The sequence below is a fragment of the Metopolophium dirhodum genome, chromosome 6, assembly GCF_019925205.1.
Source record: "Metopolophium dirhodum isolate CAU chromosome 6, ASM1992520v1, whole genome shotgun sequence".
Classification (NCBI taxonomy): Eukaryota; Metazoa; Arthropoda; class Insecta; order Hemiptera; family Aphididae; genus Metopolophium; species Metopolophium dirhodum.
The window spans coordinates 37,944,239-37,970,456 of record NC_083565.1 but is presented as its reverse complement, the minus strand read 5'-3'; the positions used below and the strand labels follow the sequence as shown (position 1 = coordinate 37,970,456).

Below are 26,218 nucleotides of genomic sequence, written 5' to 3'. Positions count from 1 at the left end.
AATTGATGATTGGATTATCAACGTTTTCAGAAAAAAAAAAATTACCAGAATCCGTTAAAATATATAGTAGTTACCGTTTGAAAAAATAAATTTGATTTTGCTATTGGTACGACTGCGTGTTTATAAATTTTGAAAATTTTATAAAAAAAATTGCCTGTTGAAAATAAAGAAACGCGTATTTTTTCGTTTTAACGAAATTCTATGTCATCGATCCATTATTGTTAAAAACCCCCGCGTACAACGACATAAGATACACCCTATATAAAGCGATAACAAATGTACAGAAGTGAATACTTGTCGTAGTTGTGCAGTTATAACACGTATCCAAACAACCGCTCACCGAAGCGTATACACTATAACGTTTTTTGTTTGTTATTCAAATAGGTACAGGTTTTCGATTTTCGTTTCAACTGTGCATAATACAGTATAACGATTTAAAAACTAATAAAAATATATTTCTTACTACCTATTTAAATGTTTTTTTTTTTAAATTTGAGGTTTAATGATATCGATTGAATTTTACTTGTAAAGATATTTTGTTTGCAAGCTCGTTTAAAAAAAAAACTTTTTTTTTTCCGTTTCAATCCTATTCTTATCTTGAATATTCGCAGTAACTCAAAACAAACGTTTTTGAACTATTGGGATATCGTAAACCAAAAGTTTCAAAAATCATTTGGTGTTCATCTGATAATGTGTTACATTTGTAAATCTGTGAAAGCTGTTCGCGTGATAAGAGCTGATGATTGTGTTGTCAAGTTTCCTCTTCAAATGTATATGTCATATTCATATTATATAGCTAGAACCGTGAAATTGTTGTGACCCTGTAATATTTTAGGAGTTTGAAAGAGACGTTTCAAACATTATATTGTTATAATTATCATGAGATTGTGGCACCCTGCAAAGGTGTAACCATTGTTACTAATTATCGTATGTGCTCATGTCATGGTAATCCTAAAACAACAATCATCAAAAATCCCAATACCTAACTGTTTCATATAACGTTTTTTGTTTGTTATTCAAATAGGTACAGGTTTTTGAGTTTCGTTTCAACTGCGCATAATACAGTGTAATGTTCTCGACAGCTTGGTACCTACTATCGTAGTTCTAATAGCAGATAAGTGGCTGCCGAGATATTATCGTTGCGGGTCGCAGACAATTTGTTTGATGTTGTAGTCGTGGTTGATAATAAATAAAAGACAGTTGTTGTTTTATTGTGAATTTTATTATATTGTTGATAATTTTTCTAAGTCCAAAATATGCTCGTACAGAGTGGCGTGAAGGTGCTTGCACTAATGGGTGGTAGTACACGTCTGAAAACAGGCCGATTCGGGCTCCCTTTTATATGCAGTTCCCCGTACCCCTTGCCTATAGATACTGTATCTCGGCTCACGGATGTGGTTTGTGTGAACATCGTTCCAGCCCACGCCTTTCATGACTTCCAGTATAATTCTGTGTATTCGGTTTGAGATAATCACTAATATTTTTTATATTGGATATCGTCACGTACAGCGTACAGCGTTGTAATCAAAATAATCATATAGTATATATTTTTATATTTGAACATCTTCCGTACCCTTACCATAATTATGGTTCAGTGAGTTCCTAATATCTACCGTCTCTTCCCCAAGACATTAAAATGTAATATACAGAAAGAACCCTTACCTCCGTCTCTATTATCCGATGTATGCCGAATTACAGTATCTAAATTATAGTATAGTATAGTTATGTACCTGTGGGATTTGTTTTATTGTTAAGTAGTAACTTGCTTACTACATCTCCCCCTTTAAAAGTTGATTTTTATCGTCTAAATGAGAAAAATTAACTCAAACTTCCTCCATTAGTTCAAGCACTTTCCTATGATTACAAATTTTACATATATCAATTATTACATTACATTCAATTATTACATGTTTACATTTTATGTTTTACATCAATTACATCATTATATTTATATGGTACATTTCACCATATTAATTATTATCGACAGAATACAGGTTATGATTCACAATATTACAGTATATATTTTGCTTATTATCTAGGTTAGTATCTTATGTGATTAACAATATATTCTTTTTTTTTTTTTTTTTGTGTTTTTGTTTACATCAATAATCTTATCTTAGTGTTAATATAATATGTGTAATAATATTTTAATATAACATGAATTCTTAAAGTCTATTACAATATATATTTTTTTTTCGTGCAATATATATATATGATAAAATAGTGGTGTTTACTATATTTTATTTTCCATTACCATGTTAATTATATTTTAAATAAATTAGATTAATATATTTCTTATTCCATCACCATGTTAATTACGCCAATATATGCTAATATGTTCCTAACTTTCTCTCTTTTTTTTTTTTTTTTCATTCTACGTTTACGTTTACTTCTATATATATATTTTCCATTAATCGCTATATCATTATATTTTATGCCTAGTTAATATTACTATCCCTATACTGTAATTAGATTGTATCTTTTTACTACAGGTCCAGACCAACAATAAACTATTGTATTCAAGTTTTATTACATGATCAAGACTAGTATTAAATCGATTCTATTCTATTCTATTTTCGTAATGATCTCATCTTGCTAATTGAACCCGTGTCGCCAGAGTGTGCTGCAAATCAAAGCATCCTCCCGCGACACTGGCTAAACTAATAAGATTTTGTAATTTCTTATTGTGAGTTATTATGGCCATTTGGTCCCTTGGTGATCCCGTTAAAAAAATCTGCTATTCACACGATTTTCCCAACCAATCACCAAACGATCAAATTCCAACATTTTTCTTAAGTGGTCAAACCGTTCGGTGCATAATAGTGCACCATTTGTCAGTCTCCAATAAAATAGACAAAATATGCCCCTATTATTTACCGCCCGATTCCTAATGTTATTTCTTTCTCTTTTGTTTTTTCTGAAATTAATGAAATTAAAATTACTATTTGTGGTATTCTGTTAGTTAATTCTTAATATATAGCGTTACTTTTTTTTCTATATATATTTACTTTAGTGTGTTAATTAAGCTACTTTGTTATTTGCTATAATAAAATTTATAAATTCGTAAAAAATTATATTTTTACAACGTGGTGCTAGGTGCGTGGTATTGTCTATATAGGTTGGAATTGTTTCACCAAATTTTGGTACCCATATTCCTTAACCATTCTGTTAAATATGCATTTTGTAAATCTCACATCAGTCTTTGGGTCGTGAGCGTATGTTATTTTATGTTTTTGTGTACATACGCCGCTATGCGCTTCCGTTAAGTTCAATAGCCTACCCCTTTTCTGGATTCTACCTACATTGAATTCGAAAATTCTTTCAGTTATTTTTCCCCTCAATTTTTCTAGTATCATGTAGAAGTCCCCATCGAAATTCAAATCATAGCATCTGATATTTAGAACTTCTATGTGTCCTAACCCTAGTCTACTTAAAATATTCCTATCGTATGATCCCCCGAACAATACCACTACATTTATTTTATCTCCACGCAAAATATAATTTTTTATGAATTCTGGTGTTAGGTTATTTAATTTCGAATTCAGACTTTTGTTAAGTTGCGCTAAACAGGTCGTCTCCACTTCCTTTTTGTTGTGAAAAATCCGCCTTATCGATTTCTCTGCCAACTGTGTTTCACGAACAGTCATAATTCTCATCTGTTCGTGGAGTGGCAGGAGAAGCGGTTTCCCCTCGAGCTTACGAATTTTACATTTGTTTAGGCTGTTTGAGATTGCTCCTGATATTAGTACAATGTCTGTTCTCCTCATATTGGTAAATTCGAAATCCATGACAACGAACTTGACTTCCCTTCTAATTCAAAGTCGATAATATATTTAATGTCATTATTAACTTATAATTAGTGTATTTTATTCTAATTTACTATTTCTAACTACTTGTGTAAATATTTTCTATAAAGTTTCTAATATTTTCTACATATATATTCTAATCATATAACAACCTAAACTAACCTAATCATATATATTCTATCAAAATATTACTTCTTAGGTTATTTTATTTGAGGTGGTACATCCTCCCCTCCGAGCGTATTTTGCTCGTCTACCTTATTAAACTTTTGTTCAACCTTGACATCATCCGTACAGAGTTTACTTCTACCTAATCGTACCATTTCATATTGCGGACGTCGCAACGAAGTAAGCCTACATTTATACGTTATGTATATAAAAATGATTAACATGACCGAGAATACTATCAAGCCCAATGTTAAATAAAATAAATAGTTACGCGTATCGCTTACTTCTAACTGTCCTGATTGTGTTAATATTTCATTGTCGATTTGTTGTTGCACCTTATCTAACGATTGTGCTATTTCGTGTATTTTTTCGAGTTTATGTGAATCTTGGTTTACCATTATCTTAGGTAGGTTCATACTCTTTATTCTATCGGATACCTTAAATGATATTTTTCCCTGTCCTACTTCGGGTATAAAGTTAACATAGTGTTTTGATTTTATTTCTTGTGTCGGATTTAAAATGATATCGTTTCCGTACGCTCTGCATTTTGAGCTTAACCAAATTAATCCTTGCTTCCGTATTTTTGTAATATATGGTTCCGAGTTTTCCCTACACGCAATAGTCAATGTTTCACCCTTTGTTGTGTATATCCAGGTGTTTGCATGTTTTAATTTATAAAATATGTCTTTCGATAATACTAGGACTCCCGTCTCGCATGTTTCTGGCAAGACATCCGGATTTTTGAATAAAGCTATCTCACATGGATTTTTGTTGTTCGAGTGTACGACTGGTGAAAACTCTGGACATATTGTAAATATTTCTGTTTCCGTACAATGTAAAAGCTGAGTTTCTGTGAACGTGGTATATTGTTCCCTATTCTTTGTAATCGCTACATATTGGAATTCTGGTTTTAAAACAATACTATGATTTTTATTTTTCATTCCGTTTATCATTGTTTCGACCGGCTGTGGTATTGGAAGTATTCTGAACAACGTGAGCTCCAATTCGGTAACCAGCGGAAGTTTTATTACGAATACTATTTGACTATCCTTATAGAACACTGCCATTTTTGTAATTTTACTTAACTCGTAAATTTCATTCGGATTTGTGCCCATAGGCAAATTTAAATTAATAGGTAAAGTTAACTTAATTTGCGTTAAATGATCTGCCATTTCTCGCGGTGTCATTAAACTTGGGTGTATTACCCCTGTCCTAGCCGCAGTTATAATAGCACCTATCGATTGCGTTTCCATTGAATATTGCGATAATAGTGCTGTGAATATACCATGTATTTTATTTGATAAAACTAATGCTTCTAACGTGTTTGTTTTGTTAATTACTTCGTTTATTATATCTTTTTTATTAACTAACTCATTGTATAATTTATTTATTTCATCCGATGTGGTACTAATCCCCTTTACAGTAGATTTAACTACCGTAGTTTGGTCTTTAAGTATGTGTAACATGCGTTCGTTAGTTCGTTCTATTTTACCTATTTCCTCCACCGATTCTTTTGCACATTCTTCATCACATACCCCGAATAATGTTTTCATGGCCGATCCTACGAAATTTATTAGACCCCGCCTTTTCCTACTTGTGTACGTGGTTGTTTCCGATTGTTCGGTGTACCTACCTATCGATTCGTACATTTTTTCTCGTTGTAAGGAAATTTCTTGAAACATTACTTTAAAGATATTGTCTAGCCTAGAACACATTTCAAGTGTTGTTGCGCTGTTTTTACAAAGATTAGTTATTATACCTATTTCCAATTGTAATTTGTCATGCCTAAGGTCATAATTTTTTAATGGTAAATACGTGATCAGTTGCCAGGTCGCTCCTGTCAACCGAACTGTACCGTAATTTTCATAATACATCAGTGTTTGATTTCTAAATTCTTCCACCTTATATGGAATTTGACCATGTCCTGCCGTAATCAGAGATAACCTAAAACAATATATATATACACATTAGTTTCAAACTTGTTTTATCTTGTTGAAATAATCTCTAATATATATATTATTTCCGTTTCATCTCATCGGCCTGGACAAAATACGCGTACTTATTGCGTCTGAAATTGAACTAATTAACTTATAACCTGTTGTTAGTGAGTTCCGGTGGTTGCTTGTTCGTTCAGAATATGATGGCAACTCCCACCGTTCCTATACCGCCAACCGTCAAAATTAATTAGCTCCATCCCATTTTTTTTCTATCCTTTTTTTTTTTTTATTATTTTTTTTTTTTTTTTTTCATTACTGACTATCATTATTATTCCTAACTATGTACCTATCTTCTACTTCATTAAAAATACTTTCTATAGCTATATTACTAACATTAAGTAAATTCGTAACATTGTTTTCATAATCACTACTATTTATGTTCCTATAATTGTCAATATTACTGTCGCTATCGCTAAATCCGTCTAACTCGTCCATATTACTAATTGTATTATTCGGTGTTATATTTTCTAAACTATCGTTATCACTATCACTATCCGACCACCACAGTCCAGCTGCTTCAGTCATATTAATATTTCTAATGACAGGCTCCCGTATCCTATTGTTAGCCATTTCCCTACTAATACTACTATTAATGCTTATATTGTTATTACTAACATTATTTTCAATATTGTCGCTATTTTTTAGTATATACAACCTATGATTGTTAATATTCAAATACTGTGCCCATGTTACCCTGTTTATTCCCTTATTCAATTCCCAAAATTCATTGATGACCCTTCTTGCCAGTGCTATATTGTCATTTAATTGTTGTTCATCTTCATTGCCCGTGGTTACAGGTGGTTCCGTGCGGTTATATATTATGCTCGCTACGCCTATTGGTTTAGCTCCGCCTCGGTCAGTCATTCGATTGATGTTCAGGTGGTAACAAAATGGTATTGTTGATACGTTACACGCGTATGGGTTCCGGAACCAATCCCATAACGTTTGACATAATTCTACGATCTCCGCTTCCGGAAACCTGCCAGGAGGGATGTTATTCCTATTTCCGTAGTAATTGTCAATTAACGTCCTAAGATTATGTGTAGTTTGTCTCATAGGCTCCTCCCCCGCATATCGGTATATCTCCATTTCACCCACGTACGTATCATTTTTTTTTAATACTATTACCACCAGGCGACCTCCCGCCTGAACGCTCAAAATCATTTCGAATTCCGGTTCTTCATTTGCACTGTTACTGAGTTGCACTAGTAGCTTAGTCCCATCTGAATCAATGATCACCAGTGCTGTTATCTCCTCTCCCCTACAAGTTTCCTTTTATTATTATTTTTTTTTCTATTTAATGTTATTCTAACTACTATTGTGTTTACTATTTCTACTTCCATATTAAAAATAATTTCTATCTACGTAATTTTTCTTAAAATGAAGCTTGTGTCATGCTTGCATGTACTAATTTACTAGGAATCTGTTACCATGTATACTTATCCTATAATAATTCTATTTTTTTTTCATACATTAATTATACATGTTCCAATAATAATTCTGGTTCCGGTATACACTCCAGGTGTTCGATTAATTCCCGACAATATCTATTTCTGATTCTGCTTCTTGACATGTCGTAAAGATATGTTGCGATGCTTTGTTCCATTCTTCTTATTTTGTCCTCTGAGAAAGGTTTAGTCAATTGGCTGTTTGCTTTCTGTATATGTTTCGTAAAACATGGTGGCATATTACTTCCGTCACCTATCGTATTTTTGTCATGTTCCCCGTTCATAATGGCGAGTTCCAGTTTGGTACAGAATAATTTGTATGTTTCCCTATAATTAGATTTTCTATTAGTTAATTATATACTACCTAACTTTGTTTGAATTTGATTAATCCTAATTTAATTTAATCTCTATATTATATATATATATTTTTTTTTTTTTTTAAAGTTGCGAATTTACTATATCGTCGCGGGCTCGTATTGTATCCATTTCCGTACATTCTAACGTTCGTACTAGGTATCGATATCTCTCCTTCCTGACTAATCTATAGTGCTTCACTACAGTCGTCATTATCAACAGCATTATTATTACTATTATTCCTAGTATTCCGCATAATATGTATAGGTAATTAATTACACGTTCCTCTGGAATGCACACAACTGCTTTCTCATTATTTTCCATATAATAACTGTCCTTCGTTGTTTCGTAATTTATATTTTCACTTTCTGTGGTCCTCCAGTGTTGCATTGATGTTTCGTCCGTAATATTATTTAATTCGTCATTCGATATTGTACGTCCGGCTCTTGCTGCCCGTGTAGTGTGACCTACTGTGCTAGTTACGCTCTTATAATCATTGTTTACTTCCGTGGCGTTGAACTCGATTGACCCAGTTGTCATTGCTGTTATGTTTATTTGCATTGCACTGTTTTTGTCTACTTCTTCCATATCTCTTATCTTAATAAAATTTAAAAAATAGTCTGATTCCATTTTGAATAGTTCATAATATGTTCCATTTTTATTTTTTTATTTGTACTACACATGATTTTTCCATGAGGTACTCATTTTCAAAGGGATATGGTTGAGGTACACTTCCGCGATATGGCGTGCTACATATAATTTGTAACGATTCCATATTACATTCATTGTATTGAAATTGTGGCATGATTATTGTGTCAGATTGATAATAGTCTATTCCTACCAGATTTCTTCTATAATTATCTTCGTTTTTATAATAGATCTTGATTTCTGACCCCTTGCCGGAATTTGCATTTTCCTGGCTTTTTACTGTTCCAATTGCTATCGTTATTAATGAAATCCACCTATAATATCCATATATTTTATTCTTCATATTAAAATACTATCGTGAGCACATCCCACGCCGACTTATCGTTTAATGTATACCTAATTTGTGTACTATAAATATTCCGTATCCTACGCTATATCTATACTATATATATGTATATATTTTACTGTGTTGTATGACTATATTTTATCTTTTCCTATTATTACTTAATTATTTATAATTAAAATTTTGTTATGTGTTTATTCGATTTCTTCGTTATTCACATTATTGTCTTCGTAATATAGTTTCACATCGTTTTTGTGTACTGTCACTTTTTTGCGATTTCGCGATATAACTACATTTTCTGAATCTAATACGTCCAGTACTTCGTATGGTCCCTTCCAAAGTGGACTTAACTTATTTCTTTGAGTATGATCTTTAAGTAAAACCATATCATTGATTTTTAATTCTTCCGTATTTGTTTTCCTATCATAATATCGTTTATTTACTTCTTTATTCTTTATTAACCTATTCCGTGCAATTTGATGAGCTTCCTGGAACTTTTGTTTAAGATCGTATACGTAATCGTCATAATTGTACCTAGGTTCCGGGTTTGCTTTTAGTTTAACTGGTATGTTAATATTCTTGCCATATAATAACGCGTATGGCTGGTACCTTGTGGACGTATGTTCCGTAGAATTGTATACAAACATTGCGTAAGGTAAAAGCTCATCCCAATTGTCTAAACTTTTACTTACATAGTGTCTTAAATACTCTGCCATCGTTTTATGAGAACGTTCCAACGCGCCGTTGCTAGCCGGGTGATAGCCGGAAGTCTTAATCTTATTTATTTTTAACAATCTACATACGTCTTTGAAACAATTTGACATAAATTCGGTGCCCTGGTCGCTTAAAATTTCATCCGGTATTCCATGTATACAGACAAAATTTATTACGAACGCTTTTGCCACCACGTTAGCGGTGTGACAAGGTATTGCTACCCCTAGGCTGAACTTTGTTAAGTCGCATTGCATCGTGAGTATATAATTGTTACCTAAACCGGTTGTAACCAACGGTCCCACAATGTCTAAAAATACTTTTTCAAATGGTTTCGTACTAGTGGTAGTAATTACCATTGGATATTGAATATGTTTGTTAGTATTTTTATTCATCTGACATGCTGTACAATTCTTTATATATTCTTTTACGTCCTGCTTCAAATTCGGCCAGTTAAATTGTTTCTTTATTTTCTTCACGGTTTTGTTGATCCCTAGGTGTCCACCCAATATTGAATTATGTAATTGTTTGAAAATTACTAATTTTTCTTCCCCGCTAAACTCTAATTTGGTACAAATTATTATCTCTATGGTTGTATTACGAAAAATGTATCTTATCATTGATCTAACTTTTGCCCAATCTAGTCCGTCTTGTCGTCCTAATTGGTTCATTGCTAATTTGGTTAATTTATGTTTTTCGCAAAAGTACTTAAGATTTAGTAAAGCAACGTGTAAATTTTGGTACGTGGCTAATTGTTTCTTTTTCGTTTTTGTTATTAAAAATATTATGTACCTATCTCCGCTTTTGAATTTTACGACGTCGCCTAAATCTTTATGAGATTTTAATTGCTTGTCTCTACCAAATCTCATTTTTAATTCGTAATTAATACCTGATCGAAAATTATAATATTTTTCAATTTCAGATACTATGTGGTACTCCGACGGACTATTTATTAGTTCGCCGTGTACTTCTTTAACGTCTTTATTAAATATTACTGTTGTTTCGAATTTTTGCATAAAATTATCATAACTTTCGTCCTTAATTTCTGTAATATTATACATACGCGATAACGCGTCGACATTGGTGTTTAACTTGCCCATTTTGTATACTATCTCATATTCGTACTCCTCCAATTGTAGTCTCCACCTTGCCAATCGGGATAATGGGTCTTTCAAATTAAATAGCCATGACAAAGGCCTATGGTCCGTAAGAATTGTAAATTTTCTACCATATAAATACGGTCGAAATGTTTTTACGCCGAATATAATCGCCAAACATTCTAGTTCCGTTGCCGAATATTTACATTCCGCCCTGTTTAAAGTTCTAGAACTGTAAGCTATTGGTAAATCCGATCCTATTTTACCTTGAGATAATATTGCACCTAGCGCCCTACCGCTAGCGTCTGTCGTTAGTATAAATTGTTTTGTAAAATCCGGATATTGTAGAATTGGTTCTGAACATAATATTTCTTTTAATTTATCGAAAGCTTTTTGACAGTCTTCGTCCCAATTGAACTTTACGTCTTTTCTTAATAATTTCACTATTGGATTAGCAATAGCACTATAGTTTTCTATGAATTTTCTATAATACCCACTAAGTCCTAAAAAACTTTTTATTTGTTTAACGTTTTTAGGAACCGGAAAATCTTTTACAGATTTAACTTTCGCTTGGTCCGGTTTGATTCCTTCGTCACTAATTACATGACCTAAAAATAAACATTCCCGTTGTAAAAAACTACATTTGTCCGGTTCTATTTTTAGATTGTGTATACGTAATCTCTCGAATACATTTATTAATTTTTCATTGTGGTCTTGTAAATTTTTAGCATACACTATTATGTCATCCAGGTATACTAAACACTTCATTCCTATCAACCCTGATAACACGTTTGTCATCATTTTTTGAAATGTCGCCGGAGCTGAACTTAGACCCATAACTAATCGTTTAAATTGATAATGCCCTTGTCCCGTCGAAAATGCCGTAAGTTCTTTTGATTCTTTAGCCAAAGGTACCTGAAAATACCCCGATTTCAAATCTATCAAACTGAACAGTTGACATTGTCCTAATTGGTCTAATATTTCCGTTATATTTGGTAATGGGTGAAATTCATTTAAAGTTACTTCATTAAGTGCCCTAAAATCGATAACTATTCTGAATTTTTGTTTCCCCGAGGCGTCCTCCTTCTTTTTGACTAATATTAATGGTGCGTTAAACGGACTCATTGATCTTTCTATGATTTCATCTTTCATCATTTGACCTATTTGTTTTTCTATCTCCGGTTGTTGTGAAAACGGTAAACGATATGGTTTTTTATAAATCGGTTTCAAATCCTTAGGAACTTTTATTACGTGTTCTGCTGCCGTAGTACACGTAAGATTATCCCCTTCTAAATAGAAAATGTCCGCGTAATGTTCACATATTTTTATTATCGAATTATATTCGTGAACTTGAAGATGATCAGTACGTATCAACGCCCTGACCCGACGCGAGCGTTCAGTGTCAATTGTGTTTATACACCGTACGCTATCTGTCAAAACATCCGTGTCGTATGAAATATTACGCACTTGACCTACATTTATTTCCTGTGTCATTTCAGATATATTTAATATGCTTATTGTAGTTTTGTTGTTTTTGACTGTATTGTAAATATTCGCGCAATATACGCCCGGTATTAATTCTTGTTTATTAATTAAAATATTTTTATTATTCATTTCTGTATCGGGTATATCGATTTGTACTATTGTCTCTGAGCGCGGGTTTAATGTAAAACAGATGTCACTATCGCTTCCGGTTTTATTATTATTTATTGTTAGCGTGTTATTAGCGACGTCTATTACTGCATGATTATCTATTAGAAATTTATTACCAATAATTCCGTCTGCCAGAATCAGAAAAATATTGTTTACAACATAAAATTGTGTTTCGAATGCTTCATTATTAATTATTAATTCTATTTCTGTTTTCCCTATTGTAGAAACTATTTTTTCATTGATGCCTTTCAAATAAATTTTTTCGTTTTCGTTAATTTCAGTGTTTCCTTTTAATGCATTAATTTTAATTATATTTAGATCCGCCCCAGTATCGACTAATAATTTAATTTGATTCTTATTAAAACTGGGTGATTCTAAAGTAATGTGGTTGTCTATTAATTTTGCTGTGATGTGGAAAATCCTGTGTGTGGGTCTTGAACTATTTCTTGGACCAATCTGACTCCCACTGGTGATGGTCCGTTGGCGTTTCCCGACGTGCTTCTTTCGTTTTTCTGTTTTGTATAACAGGTTGAAATTTCATGACCTATCTTATTGCAGTAACTGCAAAGTACGCCCTGAGTATTGTTATTATCCCTACGAACATTATTGTTGTTGTTCGCATGGCGCGTGCCGTTTACACGATTATTGTTGTATGTATTTTGTTGCGCATTAGGTCGATTGCTCCAGCAATCTCGTGCTATGTGATTAGATCTACCACAAGTGTAGCATCCGGTGCTTCGGTTAATATTATTTTGTTGTACATTATTGCCATTGAAATTCCGTCCATAGCCGTTTCCGCCTCGTTGACCGCCGCGATTAACCATGTGTGAGCCATATCCGCTCTGATTATTATTCCCATAGTTATTGCGGTTGTTGTGATTAACATATCGGTTGTTATACCCGTTGAAATTATTATTTCTATTGCTTTGATTTGAATTACCGTTTCCTCCGCGATTAACTGCGTTATTTGTATTACCACCATTTTGTCGTTTTTCTTCGTTATTGACGTCCGCCTGTTTTCCATTACCGATTTGTCTCTGCAATTTATCCATTTCTACTTTTGACTCATATTCGAGCATCTCATCGATCGCCGTTTTGAAACATTGTTCCAATGTACTGGGATTTCGACTTTTCAATACTGTATATAAGTGATGAGGTAACCCTGTCATAAATATGATCATTGCCTGTTTCTTTGTTTGTTTTTTCACTATATCTGCCTCGGCCTGAGCTAGACCTATCGTACTTGCCGCGCAGAGTTTATAATATAACTCTTCGATTCTACTAGCGAATTTTGCCACACTTTCTCCCTCGGCCATACGTGCCGTGTTTAAAGCTATTGATAGGGCCCTCTCCGATACTTTTTGTTCGAATGCCCCTTCTAATATTGTTTTTATTGCTCCCCATGTTTCTAAATTTCGATATTTTGTTACTTCTAACGCATTCCCCGTTAACTTAGAAGTAATTATTTTTAATAATATCGGTGTATCTGCTTCTGTTGTTTCTTTAATTGCGATTTCACAAATATTTATAAATTCGGCTACGTCCTTTTTGCCCGTGCAAATAGGTATCATAGCAATTGCTTTATCTAAATCCATTTTACTCATTTTTTTCTTAACCACTGACTCTAACTGCACGTGAATTACGCTTGAGTCTGACCTAGTACCTAAACGACCTACGGTTTGTTTTCGTGGCGCGGTACCTATCTGTTCTGTTAAACTATGTGTTCTTACTAAATTTTTCCTAACAGTTTTAACTATGTTTTTCCTAGTTTGTTCTAAAAATTCTTTCTTTACAGCGTCTTTTAAAACTGCCTCTTTTAATTCTTTCCTAGATTTATAATTTTCGACTTTTATTGAACTGTCCGCAGAACTAGTATCAATATCTGAACTATCGGATTCTGACATATATTTATCTAAACATTACATATATATAATTTTTAATAAATTATATCTACTAGGTACTTATAAATTATATCTACTAAATTTATTAATATCCTATCCGCGTGAGTAATTACCAAAAGTATTTACTCTACATGTATATACTATTATTGATTTATAAACTAATAATTCGTAACTACCGTCACCAAAATTAATAATACGTAAAAATTATTACTTATAAAATAAATATCATGCACAAATAATAAAAATAAATTACGTAAACGCACGTCGTACGTTGGATATGGATGGATGAGTACCTATCTAATAACACGTAAAACGTTCGACCGCCTATGTTACGCGAGTTAAATTTCGATACGGTATTCCCTCACCCGTTTCCCTCGCCTTGTTCCGCGATGTTTTTTTTTTTTTATGTGTACGCGCTCGTACTACGCTCGAATATTATAACGAAAAATTCCCCGGTTAGCTACTCCGTAAATCCCTCTAATAATATTCGACTTCCTATCCCCTATTTTTATAGACTATAGACTATAAAAGTATTATTACTAATTTTTCCTAAATGATTTAATTTCCTAATTTACGCGCTTTACCATTTAATCTTTTAAACACTAACAATTTTTTTTTTTTTTTTCTAATAATTATTCTATCAACTTATTCTTAGTAATGTTATACTATTTCTTATCCTAGGGCCCCTATAATTAATCTCTCTCTTTTTTTTTTTTTTTTCAAAACTTTTCAAAATTTGACGTCAATTACTTTAATAAGGTCATCTACTGCCTTTTAATTCAAAATGTCTTTTTTTTTTTTCAATATATATCACTTAAATTCTCTCAACAATTATATTTCAATTCAATATTCAATATTTCACTTTAATCAATTATTCTCATATATAATTCAAAAATGCTACGCGCGTGCATCAATTTCCTAGATCAGCCTATCGCTGTCTACTTTAATTTATTAGATCAGTCTCCGCTGTCTATCACAAAATATCATAAAACACTTAGGTCAGTCCCTGCTGCCTATCACAAAATACCATAAAATTCTTAGGTCAGTCCCTGCTGCCTACCATAAAATGCCATAAAATACTTAGGTCAGTCCCTGCTGCCTACCACAAAAATCTCAGATCGGTCCTTGCCGTCTATAAAAATCCTAGATCAGTCTACAGCTGTCTATCATAAAAAAAATCTTAGATCGGTCCTTGCCGTCTATTTACCATAAAAACCCTAGATCAGTCTACAGCTGTCTATCATAAAATACGTATATAGTTCTTCCCAAGCTTGTTTCTATTTTTTTTTTTTTCTTTATTTAATTTTATTCGAATATTTTTCCCTAATATTTTACACCACCACCAAGTATAAAATAAACGCTGATATATATGTATCAACGTGAGACGTGCACTTCAAGCTATACAATTTTAATTTTAATTATCTATCTTCACTTAATTAATATACTCACAACAACGTTGTTGCCACTGCTGTGTTCATTTTCTTGATTGACTGCTGGCCCGTCTTGAATTTGTTCGTTGATCCCGGAGTCGCCTTGGTTGATCAGACCTTAACTGTTACCTCCGTGGAGCTGCTTGACGTGGTGTAGCCGCTGCGTCGGTACTGGATCTCCGAAGTTGAATGTAGCCGCCTTGACTGCTAGACTCGCCTTTGGAAATTTAAATCCGCCGCTTTGACTGCTCGCCTCGTCTTGAAACTCCTTGAACCTCCTTTTTCGACTGCGCCAGTGTAATGTTCTCGACAGCTTGGTACCTACTATCGTAGTTCTAATAGCAGATAAGTGGCTGCCGAGATATTATCGTTGCGGGTCGCAGACAATTTGTTTGATGTTGTAGTCGTGGTTGATAATAAATAAAAGACAGTTGTTGTTTTATTGTGAATTTTATTATATTGTTGATAATTTTTCTAAGTCCAAAATATGCTCGTACAGAGTGGCGTGAAGGTGCTTGCACTAATGGGTGGTAGTACACGTCTGAAAACAGGCCGATTCGGGCTCCCTTTTATATGCAGTTCCCCGTACCCCTTGCCTATAGATACTGTATCTCGGCTCACGGATGTGGTTTGTGTGAACATCGTTCCAGCCCACGCCTTTCATGACTTCCAGTATAATTCTGTGTATTCGGTTTGAGATAATCACTAATATTTTTTATATTGGATATCGTCACGTACAGCGTACAGCGTTGTAATCAAAATAATCATATAGTATATATTTTTATATTTGAACATCTTCCGTACCCTTACCATAATTATGGTTCAGTGAGTTCCTAATATCTACCGTCTCTTCCCCAAGACATTAAAATGTAATATACAGAAAGAACCCTTACCTCCGTCTCTATTATCCGATGTATGCCGAATTACAGTATCTAAATTATAGTATAGTATAGTTATGTACCTGTGGGATTTGTTTTATTGTTAAGTAGTAACTTGCTTACTACAACAGTATAACGATTTAAAAACTAATAAAAATATATTTTTTACTATTTAAATGTTTTTTTTAAAATCTGAGGTTTAATGATATCGATTGAATTTTACTTGTAAAGATATTTTGTTTGCAAGCTCGTTTTAAAAAAAAAACTTTTTTTCACCGTTTCAATCCTATTCTTATCTTGAATATTCGCAGTAACTCAAAACAAAATATGTTTTTGAACTATTGGGATATCGTAAACCAAAAGTTTCAAAAATCATTTGGTGTTCATCTGATAATGTGTTACATTTGTAATACTGTGAAAGTTGTTCGCGTGATAAGAGCTGATGATTGTGTTGTCAAGTTTGCTCTTCAAACGTATATGTCATAATCATATTATATAGCTAGAACCGTGAAATTGTTGTGACCCTGTAATATTTTAGGAGTTTGAAAGAGACGTTTCAAACATTATATTGTTATAATTATCATGAGATTGTGGCACCCTGCAAAGGTGTAACCATTGTTACTAATTATCGTATGTGCTCATGTCATGGTAATCCTAAAACAACAATCATCAAAAATCCCAATACCTAACTGTTTCATATAACCCTTGCTGTAACTCAGGTAAGTGTAGGGTATACTGTGTGTTTAACCCATTAAAATACCTATCAAGAGTACTATTTGGATTCAATTTCCAACCAGATAATATGAAAACCAAACCATGTCAGCTACTTATCGAGTATGCCAGGCACCGGCAACCCGCGGCCCTCGGTACTTTTTTCTGCGGCCCAATTCTTTTATTTGCAACAAATTATATACTTATTATATACTTATTATATACTTATTATATAACACATTAGCAAAATAGCAAATCTAGATATATGTATCTAAAATATTCTGATATGTTCCAATTTTCATTAAAATATAAATATGGAGTGTATGATTTAATAAAAAAAAATATGTCACATTTAAAAATTTAGGAAATTAAGAATACACATAAAATTGTAATGAAAAATCTAATTTGAAATTTGAAATCCTACATAGGTACAAATGAACAATGACATTTAAATAAATTGAAAAATAATTTTATTGAGAATAATGACGGCTATGGAATTTAAAAATGTCTAATTCTAAATGGTTCAACGTGTCTAAATGTTAAAAATTTTAAAAATGTTTTAATTCTTCATAAATTATTACACATGAGTCACGAATAAGGAATTAAAGTAAATACATTAGCAAATCTAGATATTTAGGTGCTGAAATATGTCGATTTGTTATTGTTGATATTGAATAATATGGGGAATATAGTTTAATAAAAAAAATAATGTCAGGTTTGGAATCTTAGGTACAATGACTTAAGAAATAAAAAAAATTCTTTTTCATAATAATTTACCATATATAATAATAAACTTTTTTCGTAAACTGTTTGAATAAAATAAACCATATTTCTAAGAACAGTTATAATTTGAATCAATGTGCTAAATAAGAATTAAATAAACAAAGAATACACGTTGAATTATTGATGAAAAAGCTAATTTTAAATTTTAAATCCTATATAGGTACACAATTTAAACATAAAAACGGATTACAGTTCAGTTACTTAAATGACGAGTAAAATCGCGGCTTCTTAAACAACAGGATTTTCATCTTTTTAAGTAACAATACAATTGGCAATAACAGATCACTCGGAGGAGTATTTGAACAAATCTGTGAAGAAATCGTTGATATATTTATATGACACGCTAAAAAAATGTAAAACTTAAAAATAATACACCCCATCTCCACCCCTTCCAGACAAACAAAATAAAACGACGTGGTGACATTCCGGAAAGTATTTGGAACAAATCTATGGGAAAAAGTTCAATAGAGTTGGTTGACGATTTTGACCTCTCCAATGCACCAACTAGATTCACTTTCCGATCGAACGAAATACTGAAGTTGAAATTCAAACCCTTACTTTGACTACTTATTGTGTGCACGGACAGAAAAAGTTTAAAAAAATTTAAAAAAACACATCATTGTAAATTCATTTCATAGTGCCGCTCATAATCAAAAAATTAGATTTTTGGTATTATTACATTGCTGTAAGAACAATTAATTGTATATTACAATAACTGTGAGTTATTGTAAATCATAAAAAACATTTAGTGGAGGCTCTGTTGGACTGACAACGACTGACTCGCCTTGGGGACGAGCGCGATCGGGTGGGCCCGCTGTGGCTCAAAAATGCCCATGCAGTGGAATGCCATATACGCCGGCCGTGCTCGTTCCTACGGTGGATACATAGTTACATATACCACTGTGTGACGGGGAGTATAAGACCATTCTCTCGGGGGTTATTACACCTTTAGCCATATTTCTCGAGGGTGGCTACTTCACGCCTTTGTGACGCGGTCGCGTCCCTCCGACAGGTTAGGTTCAGGGCGCCCTGGCGCCAGGCTGACGGTCCCCCGCCGGCTACTCTCATGCGAGGTAGAACGTTGGGTCTCGCTGATCCGCGTCGGCGAGCGCTGGATTCGACCCAGGCAAAATCCTCCCCTTCCACTAAGGCGCTACTCCCGACAGCCCCCGCGAGGCCATCCACATATGTCGCGAACGCGCGGCCGGCGAGCGCGAGCACGCGAGGTACACGCGCGCGTCGGTCGGACGCACGCCACACAGCTCGACGGGAACTGTTACCGTTCGGGCGTTAGCTAAGTTGGGTTTTCAGTGGGGCTGTCATCGTCGCCTGCGGGATGAGATTGAAGGATCCGTTATCCAGAGTACTCATAACTACCCTTTTCCCACTAGCATCGACACCGGGGCAGTTCTTACGCTGACGCGATGCGACCTTTTTTGAGTGGTACGGTTTTCTTTTGCCGGATGCCGTGTCCGTAACGAATGCTCGGGTTTGGGTGCTTGACGGTGGGTGTCCCCCAGCCGGACTTCCACCTTGCACGTGTTCGCACTCGAGTTGGTCGGGCTCGTGTGCTCTCAGTCAGGTTCGTGCTAGAGGCACCAGCGCGCTGACGGAGGTCCGCGTCTGCTTTCCTCGTCATGGAACACGGTTATTGGTTTTTCCCGTGAGTCCGCGCTCTGCGTTTCGGTCCGCTCCGATCGCTTGCACCTTGAGCGCGGAGCTTTTTCGTAGCTGACGGTCGGGCAGTCGTATATGTAAGCAGATGCTCTGCGATCCTTGAGGACCTGCATTTGGCAAGCTGCCCATCTCTGGGGTATACTGTTGGAATGGCTGGTCTGCTGAAAACTGCCTAGCCAGTCCTCTTTTCCTTCATTGATGACCCTTCCCCGTCGCCACCGGTAAGTCTCTGAGACCACCTCCAGGTGCTTCCTATTACCCAGGGAAGCTCGGTTTGGAGATGCGCCCTCCACTGGCGTTGAGATCGGGACGGGGCCCTCAAGTCGCCCGGGGGTGCGAAGACGCCTTCCGGCCGTTCGTCATCCGCCCAGTCCTGTACCCGGGCAGGACATCGTCAGCCGTGGCCTCAATCCCGCAGCTCTTTTTGCTCCGCACGATTCTGCACAATCATGAGTGAGATTTTCGTGAGGGCGCTCGAGGGTGTAGCCTTGTTCGAGCGCTCCCCCGCCTTCCTACCCATTTCAAACCTTTTGTGGCTTAGCGTGTTCTAAACCACCGGGTTGCCGCCCTGGAAGGTACAGGTGGCCCAGGGAACTCGGAGGTCCTTGGTCATTTCGCTAGCACCAAGCATGGCCTGCCCCGAACCCTTGTGATTACAGTTCAGTTAACTCGAAGCTCTAGGGCTAGCTTCGTTAAGACCGTACCCCGCCTGCCCCTTAGCGACGCCTTAAGCATATAGGAGCTAGCGTCGGCCTTCTGTGATTCTCATCTCACGCACTTTAGCGAGACGTTCGTCAGAGACGCCGTGATTGGATCTCGTGTCACCGGTTGATTCACGTAATCAATCGTAAATGGGACGGTGGCTCGGTGTTAGCAAACTTTATAAGTCAGTATCCATCTGCCGGCGACGTGGACGCCCCGGCCTTCGGCATGCGCCGCGGTCCGTCAACCCCGTGACGCCCAGCGAAACACACAGGCCCCACCTCCTTGGCTGTGGTTTCGCTAGTTACAAATATATGTCAAAGAAATGCTTATATTACAAATACTTATTTGCAATTTCTTGTACATTATGAGGTTCTGCGATTTCAGGTGAATATAATGTTGGTATACAACATCGATACTGAATAACTATGTACAAACTTATAATAACTAATGTAATGAAAATTATATATTACAATATAAAATGATGTTTGGGTTCAATAAAAATATTTTCTGTGGTATTCTTGTACAATTCCTTGAGTTTGTTTAACTCTTGAGACTCCCGAGCTTATTTGTTAAAATTTATATAAAGCGTATGATTACTGATTTTCTGAGGTTCATGATGTTCTGTTATTTTCTTAAAGGATAATGGTAAGTTTAGACTGGGACTTTTGGGTACGATATCTTTATGATTTCTAGTTTTGATATTCCTGATTGGTATGAGTATTGAGTGGTCTGTATAGATCATGCAATACTACGGAATGTATATTTTACCTACCCCAGTAAATGTTATTTTATACGGGACTTGACGACAGGCTTCTGTTATCACCTAATGAGTTATATACACTACACATAAAGTAGATGCTCTAAAGAGTTCAGGAAGGTCTAAATGTGATTCTACAACAGGGAGTTCTAAGTTGGGGGTAACATAAGTTGAATTTCCTTTATTTCGTGATAAAGTTCTAAAGGTAGATAAACACTAGTGTGCATCAATCCATTTAAAGCGAAATTCACTATTCTTTGGAGGTTCTGAGTTTCCCACGCAAACTGATTTAACAGAATGACTAATACTAGTACTAGTATACTCGTCGAATAGATTTTTAGCGTATAAAATATCAATTGCGTTCAACATTCGTGTGGATTGTTCGGTTAGTTTTTGGATATTTGATTTTGTTTTCAGAGAATCTGTTACTAAATCCTGAATCGTGAAGTTCACGTCTTGTACAACTGATGACACAATACGTAATTGTTCTTGTGTCAGGTGTAATGATTTTTGGTTGGATTCTTTTATATTTTGGATTTTTGAGTAGAAGAACTCTGCGTCTTCATCTGAACAAATGCCGAAGAGGAAGTTTCTTAGCCTACCTACTGCGTTAATTAGACCCCGATTTCGTCTAGACAGATGTTCTGAAGTTTTTCTGGTCATAGCGGTCTTTGGATTTTAGTTTCGATTCGATTTGTTGTTTGGTTACCATTTGATGAGTTTCCTGCATCTGTCTTTTTGTATATGTCTGCTATCAGCTCAACGGCCTTCGGCGTTGGGCCTAGCTGTGTCGGCTTTCAGAAATTCTGGGTAAGTCTCTGGAAACTCTGTTTCTTCTAGATGTGTTTGATTTTCTTGAGGATCTGTAGCTGAAAAGTGCCCATGCAGCGGAATGCCATAAACGCCGGCCGTGCTCGTTCCTACGGCGGATACATGGTTACATATATATGTCAAAGAAATGCTTATATTACAAATACTTATATTACTAATGAAATGGGTTTATAACAATAGGTTTTATGTAGATTTTGAATATGGAGACTTTAGTTGGCATTGGGAAGCGTGATTTCCTATTCGGAATCGGGTACAGTGCTGCTCTGGCTCGCTTTGCTCTTAGGACGGAAGTCTTAACATGTTGATTTAGACGAAGTGCTTTATCGACGGATACGCAGAGCTAAGTATCTTTGGTTTTCCCAATCGATAGGAGTATATTGTATTAGGATTTAACGACTGGGTGCTTTGCGGCTTAATCAAAGAGTACTGATACCGTTTTCTCAATGTTCTGTTTTAGGTGCCATTTTGAGATCCAGTCAGAAAATGGGAATGTCTAAGACAAGCCGTGAGCATATTATTTAGTCTAACAATAGTAGGGTGTTTTAGGTGTTTCAGTGCTGCATTTGGTTAGTTATTGCATTCCATAGTTTCGGAAAATGGTAATTCTTATCAACTCCCATGCTTCCTCGGGAGAAGTGAATATAGTTAATTGTATTGTTTTTCTCTTAAGCTCTTCGACTGAGAGTCTTACTTTTGGGAAGTCTTTCCACGGGTTGGGGCTGAACTGCTCTTTCATTGTGTCAGCAAATAGTTTCAATTGACCTTAGTGTCGTGGATTTTTTAGCTAGTGTCTCATTTCAGTGCAGCAATTTATGTTTTTTTCGTCGAACAGGTGACGATTTAACTTATATAGTGGGTGGTCTTGAAAATTGAGTGTGTTTATGAATTTTTTTTTTTTGTGTTTTTTTTTTTGTTTTTGTCTCATAATGACTGCCGGTGTTCTTTAAGGAAGTTTCTGACGTACGTGATTTAGGTGTTTAGTATAGACTTGACTGCTGGATCCCTTGTATGTGACCAGTATATCCTTAGGTACTATTTGATAGTGATCTCTAGTAAAATCTTGGTTGGAAGTGGCTTGTTGGCCTGAGTTTTACTGGCGAAATATGAGTATTCTGCGATAACTGATTGGATGGCTGAGGTAGTTCTTAAGACCTCGTTATACATTTTCGAGGGGCTAGATTTGTTTGGAAAACAAATTTGCGCTTTTGTACCTTAGTAATGATATAAAAGTGCAAAAATAAATTGTATTACCTGATACAATATTGTACCTTACACTACATGTTTCATTTTAAAACTATTAATTAATAAATTTAATACGACAAAAATGAATCAGAAATTTCAAATTAATTAAAGTATTTCTTTGGATTGGCTTTTTTACATTCTACTGAAATTTCTGATGCGTTTTATGAACCATTTTCTATTGCTCGTGACAATTAAAAGATATCAGAAATGTTAGATTATATTTTAGCAAATTTTATTGAATATGATAGCACATATCCACCGCACCTGTGGGCTGAGCCACCTTTGAACGAGCCAAGGACTACTTATGGTCCAGAATCATACCACCGTCATTTGAAAGATCAATTTTATAACACACAGCCACCCATTTATAATTTTATCGAAGTGCTCAAACAACACCATGCAGAAGTTTACTTTAAAATGCAATCAAATGGACGAAAAACTGCAAAACTTAGCTGTAATGTCAACTAAAATATAAAAGCATAGAACTTATACATAGAAAAAAAAAGTTCAAGATTGGATTACTTAAAAACTGTAGGATTCAAATTTAAAATTTAATATTAAGGTACTATTTATAATAGTATACTAATTAAATTAAATTAAATTAAATTTTTTTTTCTTATGTAAATTCTTAATAATAATGTTTTATAATTAAATTGATTATCTTGATTGTGGGTGTTTTAATACTAATTTATATTTACTACTGCAACATCCAATATTTCAGGGCTGTGAAGTGGGTTGTAGGAGTTAAGGGTTAGAGAGTCTAAGTGACAAATGCGTGACTGGGCAGAAACTCCATACAGAACGTCTACTATTGACACTCTCGAAAAATTTGGTATTTTGCGCACATCAAATTCATAAGTGATTAAATAAACATTATAATAAATACATAAGCATTCATACAATTATAGGACTTCGTGTTAGTTACATTATTTCACGTATCATATCGAGGTTAATTACAGTACGATAGTTCACCACACTTAAAAATTAATCAAACTGCATAATTTTACGATTACAATAGTAACTATGTAATAGCAGATAGGTATGAATATACATTGTAACGATTCAGGGATCACTCCACGTATCATGTATCATTAATATATGTTTGATTATACGACTAGTGCATATTTTTATTTGTATCTATAACCTATTGTAATATATTTAATCATCTATATGTAAGCACATTATTCATCATAAAAAATAAAAATATAACATTAGGTGCAAGTAACTTGTAATGTATACTTAATATTAAGAGTTGGTACAATGTCGCCGATTTCATCATTTACGGTTTCGATCTTATATTTTGTATCTATAAAAAGATAAATTATATTACACGCAAATCTCAGTTTGTTATTGGTTTTTTTTTTATGATATTCAACAGCGTTTCCAAATTAACTATTAGTCAATCTAAATGAAACATTCTTTTATGAATCATAACTCAATAGCACCTAGTGGTGATATAAACATTTTAAGTCAGTGGCAAGACAAAACCACTTATAATTATTGATTTTATTTTGAATAGTCGACTCGCATGAGGAATACATATGTAGGTCAACTTTAAAATTCCATGTGTCCAGGTACGCTCTTCCTATCCTTTCACTATTCCACTGCGTATGACAAATTTATTATTCCATTACAAACCACTAAATAGGATGAAGCGTATTGTCAATGAAGATCCGTCTTTTAGTTTTTAAGTTATAATTTGTAATTCTTTTCTTTGTCTTATTTCCTTTTCTATTTTAATTGTTATATCCACTACACATTTTTGTATTGTACATTTATTATGTTAAATTGATATTCTGTACTTTGGACTGCGGCCCGTTTTAAAATAAAATAAAATAAAATATATCAAATCCTCATAGAATAATTCATTGACTATAGATACTAAAAACATTATCATACACATCATGTTCAGGACACTCAAACATACTTATAACAATTCATAAATTAATTACAAAATAGAAATTAAACTATGAATCAATTTTGTATAAATCAGCTTCCTATTGTAGACTAAAACCAATAAAAAGCTTCAACAAAATGAATTAATATCAGACACAGGATTCTTGCAAATCGTTATCTTATAAACGTAGCCGATGAATCAATTTCTGATATAAAATGGACTGAAATATACCTTAATTACGTGACCTCATAGTTAGAAACCACATTCTATTTTGGCAAGCTAATCAAGGGAGCGGCCAACAACAAGTTACCATTACGAGGCGACGGTTGCGAGAATAACAACTTATTGAACCAGCTACATCCACCGCAAGGACGCCCCGTCCATGCGCAGGATCCATCAAAGGAACCGACATCATAATATATTATATAGGAGGGCTGGGAACACAGTAAAGACAGATGTACCTGGACCAGCAACGCAGAAGCGACTTCACGCCACTAGCCATATACAGGACGACCACAACTACTACTATTACCACGACGATACTATACATTTAATTTTGTTCTAATAAAACATTGTATTTATAAATCTTATTTGACTACTATTATTTTCAAATCATCTACGTAGTGAATCCCTGAAGGGGCAGCACGTAACAGTACGTGTGATCGTTATATTACTGAGAAATACAACAGTAATGCAGTTCATTCTATGTTTTTTTTTTCATAGTGAATTAGTTGCCTCTTCCCTGAAGCAGAGTTATAATATCTTATATTATACAACAGTAACAGTCTCCGTTTTTCTTCCGCCAGGATCGCGCGATCGAATAAGGAAGAGCCAATGAAAAAATTCCGTCGCCACGGCCGCGTTATCACCTCTTTTCTTATCATTTCGATGTTTTTTGAAATTTTCGGAAATCTAGCTTTTTTACGATAGTTTTCGAGTCTTTTTCGCCCTTTTTCATACTGGACTCGCGTAGCTCGCGATCTCCCGAAGCCGCCGGTGTTCGGTTTATATTCGTGTGCCGACCGTAGCGTTCGCAAAGTCGGTCGCAAAATACGCTCCCGGCCGGACTTTTTTGCCGATTTTTAACGTTTTCTCCGACCGTTTCGTCTTTTTGCACGCCGTTCGTGCCCAAATCGTGTAGTCGTCATCTTTTTAAAGCCGTCCGTATGCGCTTTTCCTTCGAA

At 34.7% G+C, this 26,218-nt stretch overlaps 3 protein-coding genes across 3 annotated transcripts; all 3 read right to left on the bottom strand.

The window, feature by feature from the left end:
• Positions 1-1,102: 1,102 nt before the first annotated feature.
• Positions 1,103-3,893, bottom strand: LOC132947036 (uncharacterized). Its single transcript, XM_061017214.1, has one exon. The coding sequence runs from the start codon at positions 3,786-3,788 to the stop codon at positions 3,111-3,113; it is 678 nt and encodes a 225-aa protein (XP_060873197.1). The 5' UTR covers positions 3,789-3,893; the 3' UTR covers positions 1,103-3,110.
• A 113-nt stretch (positions 3,894-4,006) lies between these two features.
• On the bottom strand, positions 4,007-16,583 carry LOC132947788 (uncharacterized). Its single transcript, XM_061018020.1, has 3 exons — positions 15,573-16,583; positions 4,263-5,915; positions 4,007-4,157 (listed from the first exon to the last, which is right to left on the bottom strand). Exons 1-3 carry the CDS (start codon positions 15,599-15,601, stop codon positions 4,007-4,009), a joined length of 1,833 nt encoding a protein of 610 aa, XP_060874003.1. The 5' UTR covers positions 15,602-16,583.
• LOC132947404 (uncharacterized protein DDB_G0289917-like) lies at positions 11,516-15,574 on the bottom strand. Its single transcript, XM_061017680.1, has one exon. The coding sequence runs from the start codon at positions 14,124-14,126 to the stop codon at positions 12,618-12,620; it is 1,509 nt and encodes a 502-aa protein (XP_060873663.1). The 5' UTR covers positions 14,127-15,574; the 3' UTR covers positions 11,516-12,617.
• Positions 16,584-26,218: the final 9,635 nt, after the last annotated feature.

Bases quoted from the DNA above. Each gene is read 5' to 3' on its own strand.
- LOC132947036 (XM_061017214.1), bottom strand. From the start codon at position 3,788: ATGGATTTCGAATTTACCAATATGAGGAGAACAGACATTGTACTAATA.
- LOC132947788 (XM_061018020.1), bottom strand. From the start codon at position 15,601: ATGAACACAGCAGTGGCAACAACGTTGTT. The intron at 5,916-15,572 runs GTGAGTATATTA...ATATTGTTTTAG, and splicing joins GCAGTGGCAACAACGTTGTT to GTTATCTCTGATTACGGCAG. The intron at 4,158-4,262 runs GTTAGAAGTAAG...GTATAAATGTAG, and splicing joins ATATTAACACAATCAGGACA to GCTTACTTCGTTGCGACGTC.
- LOC132947404 (XM_061017680.1), bottom strand. From the start codon at position 14,126: ATGTCAGAATCCGATAGTTCAGATATTGATACTAGTTCTGCGGACAGT.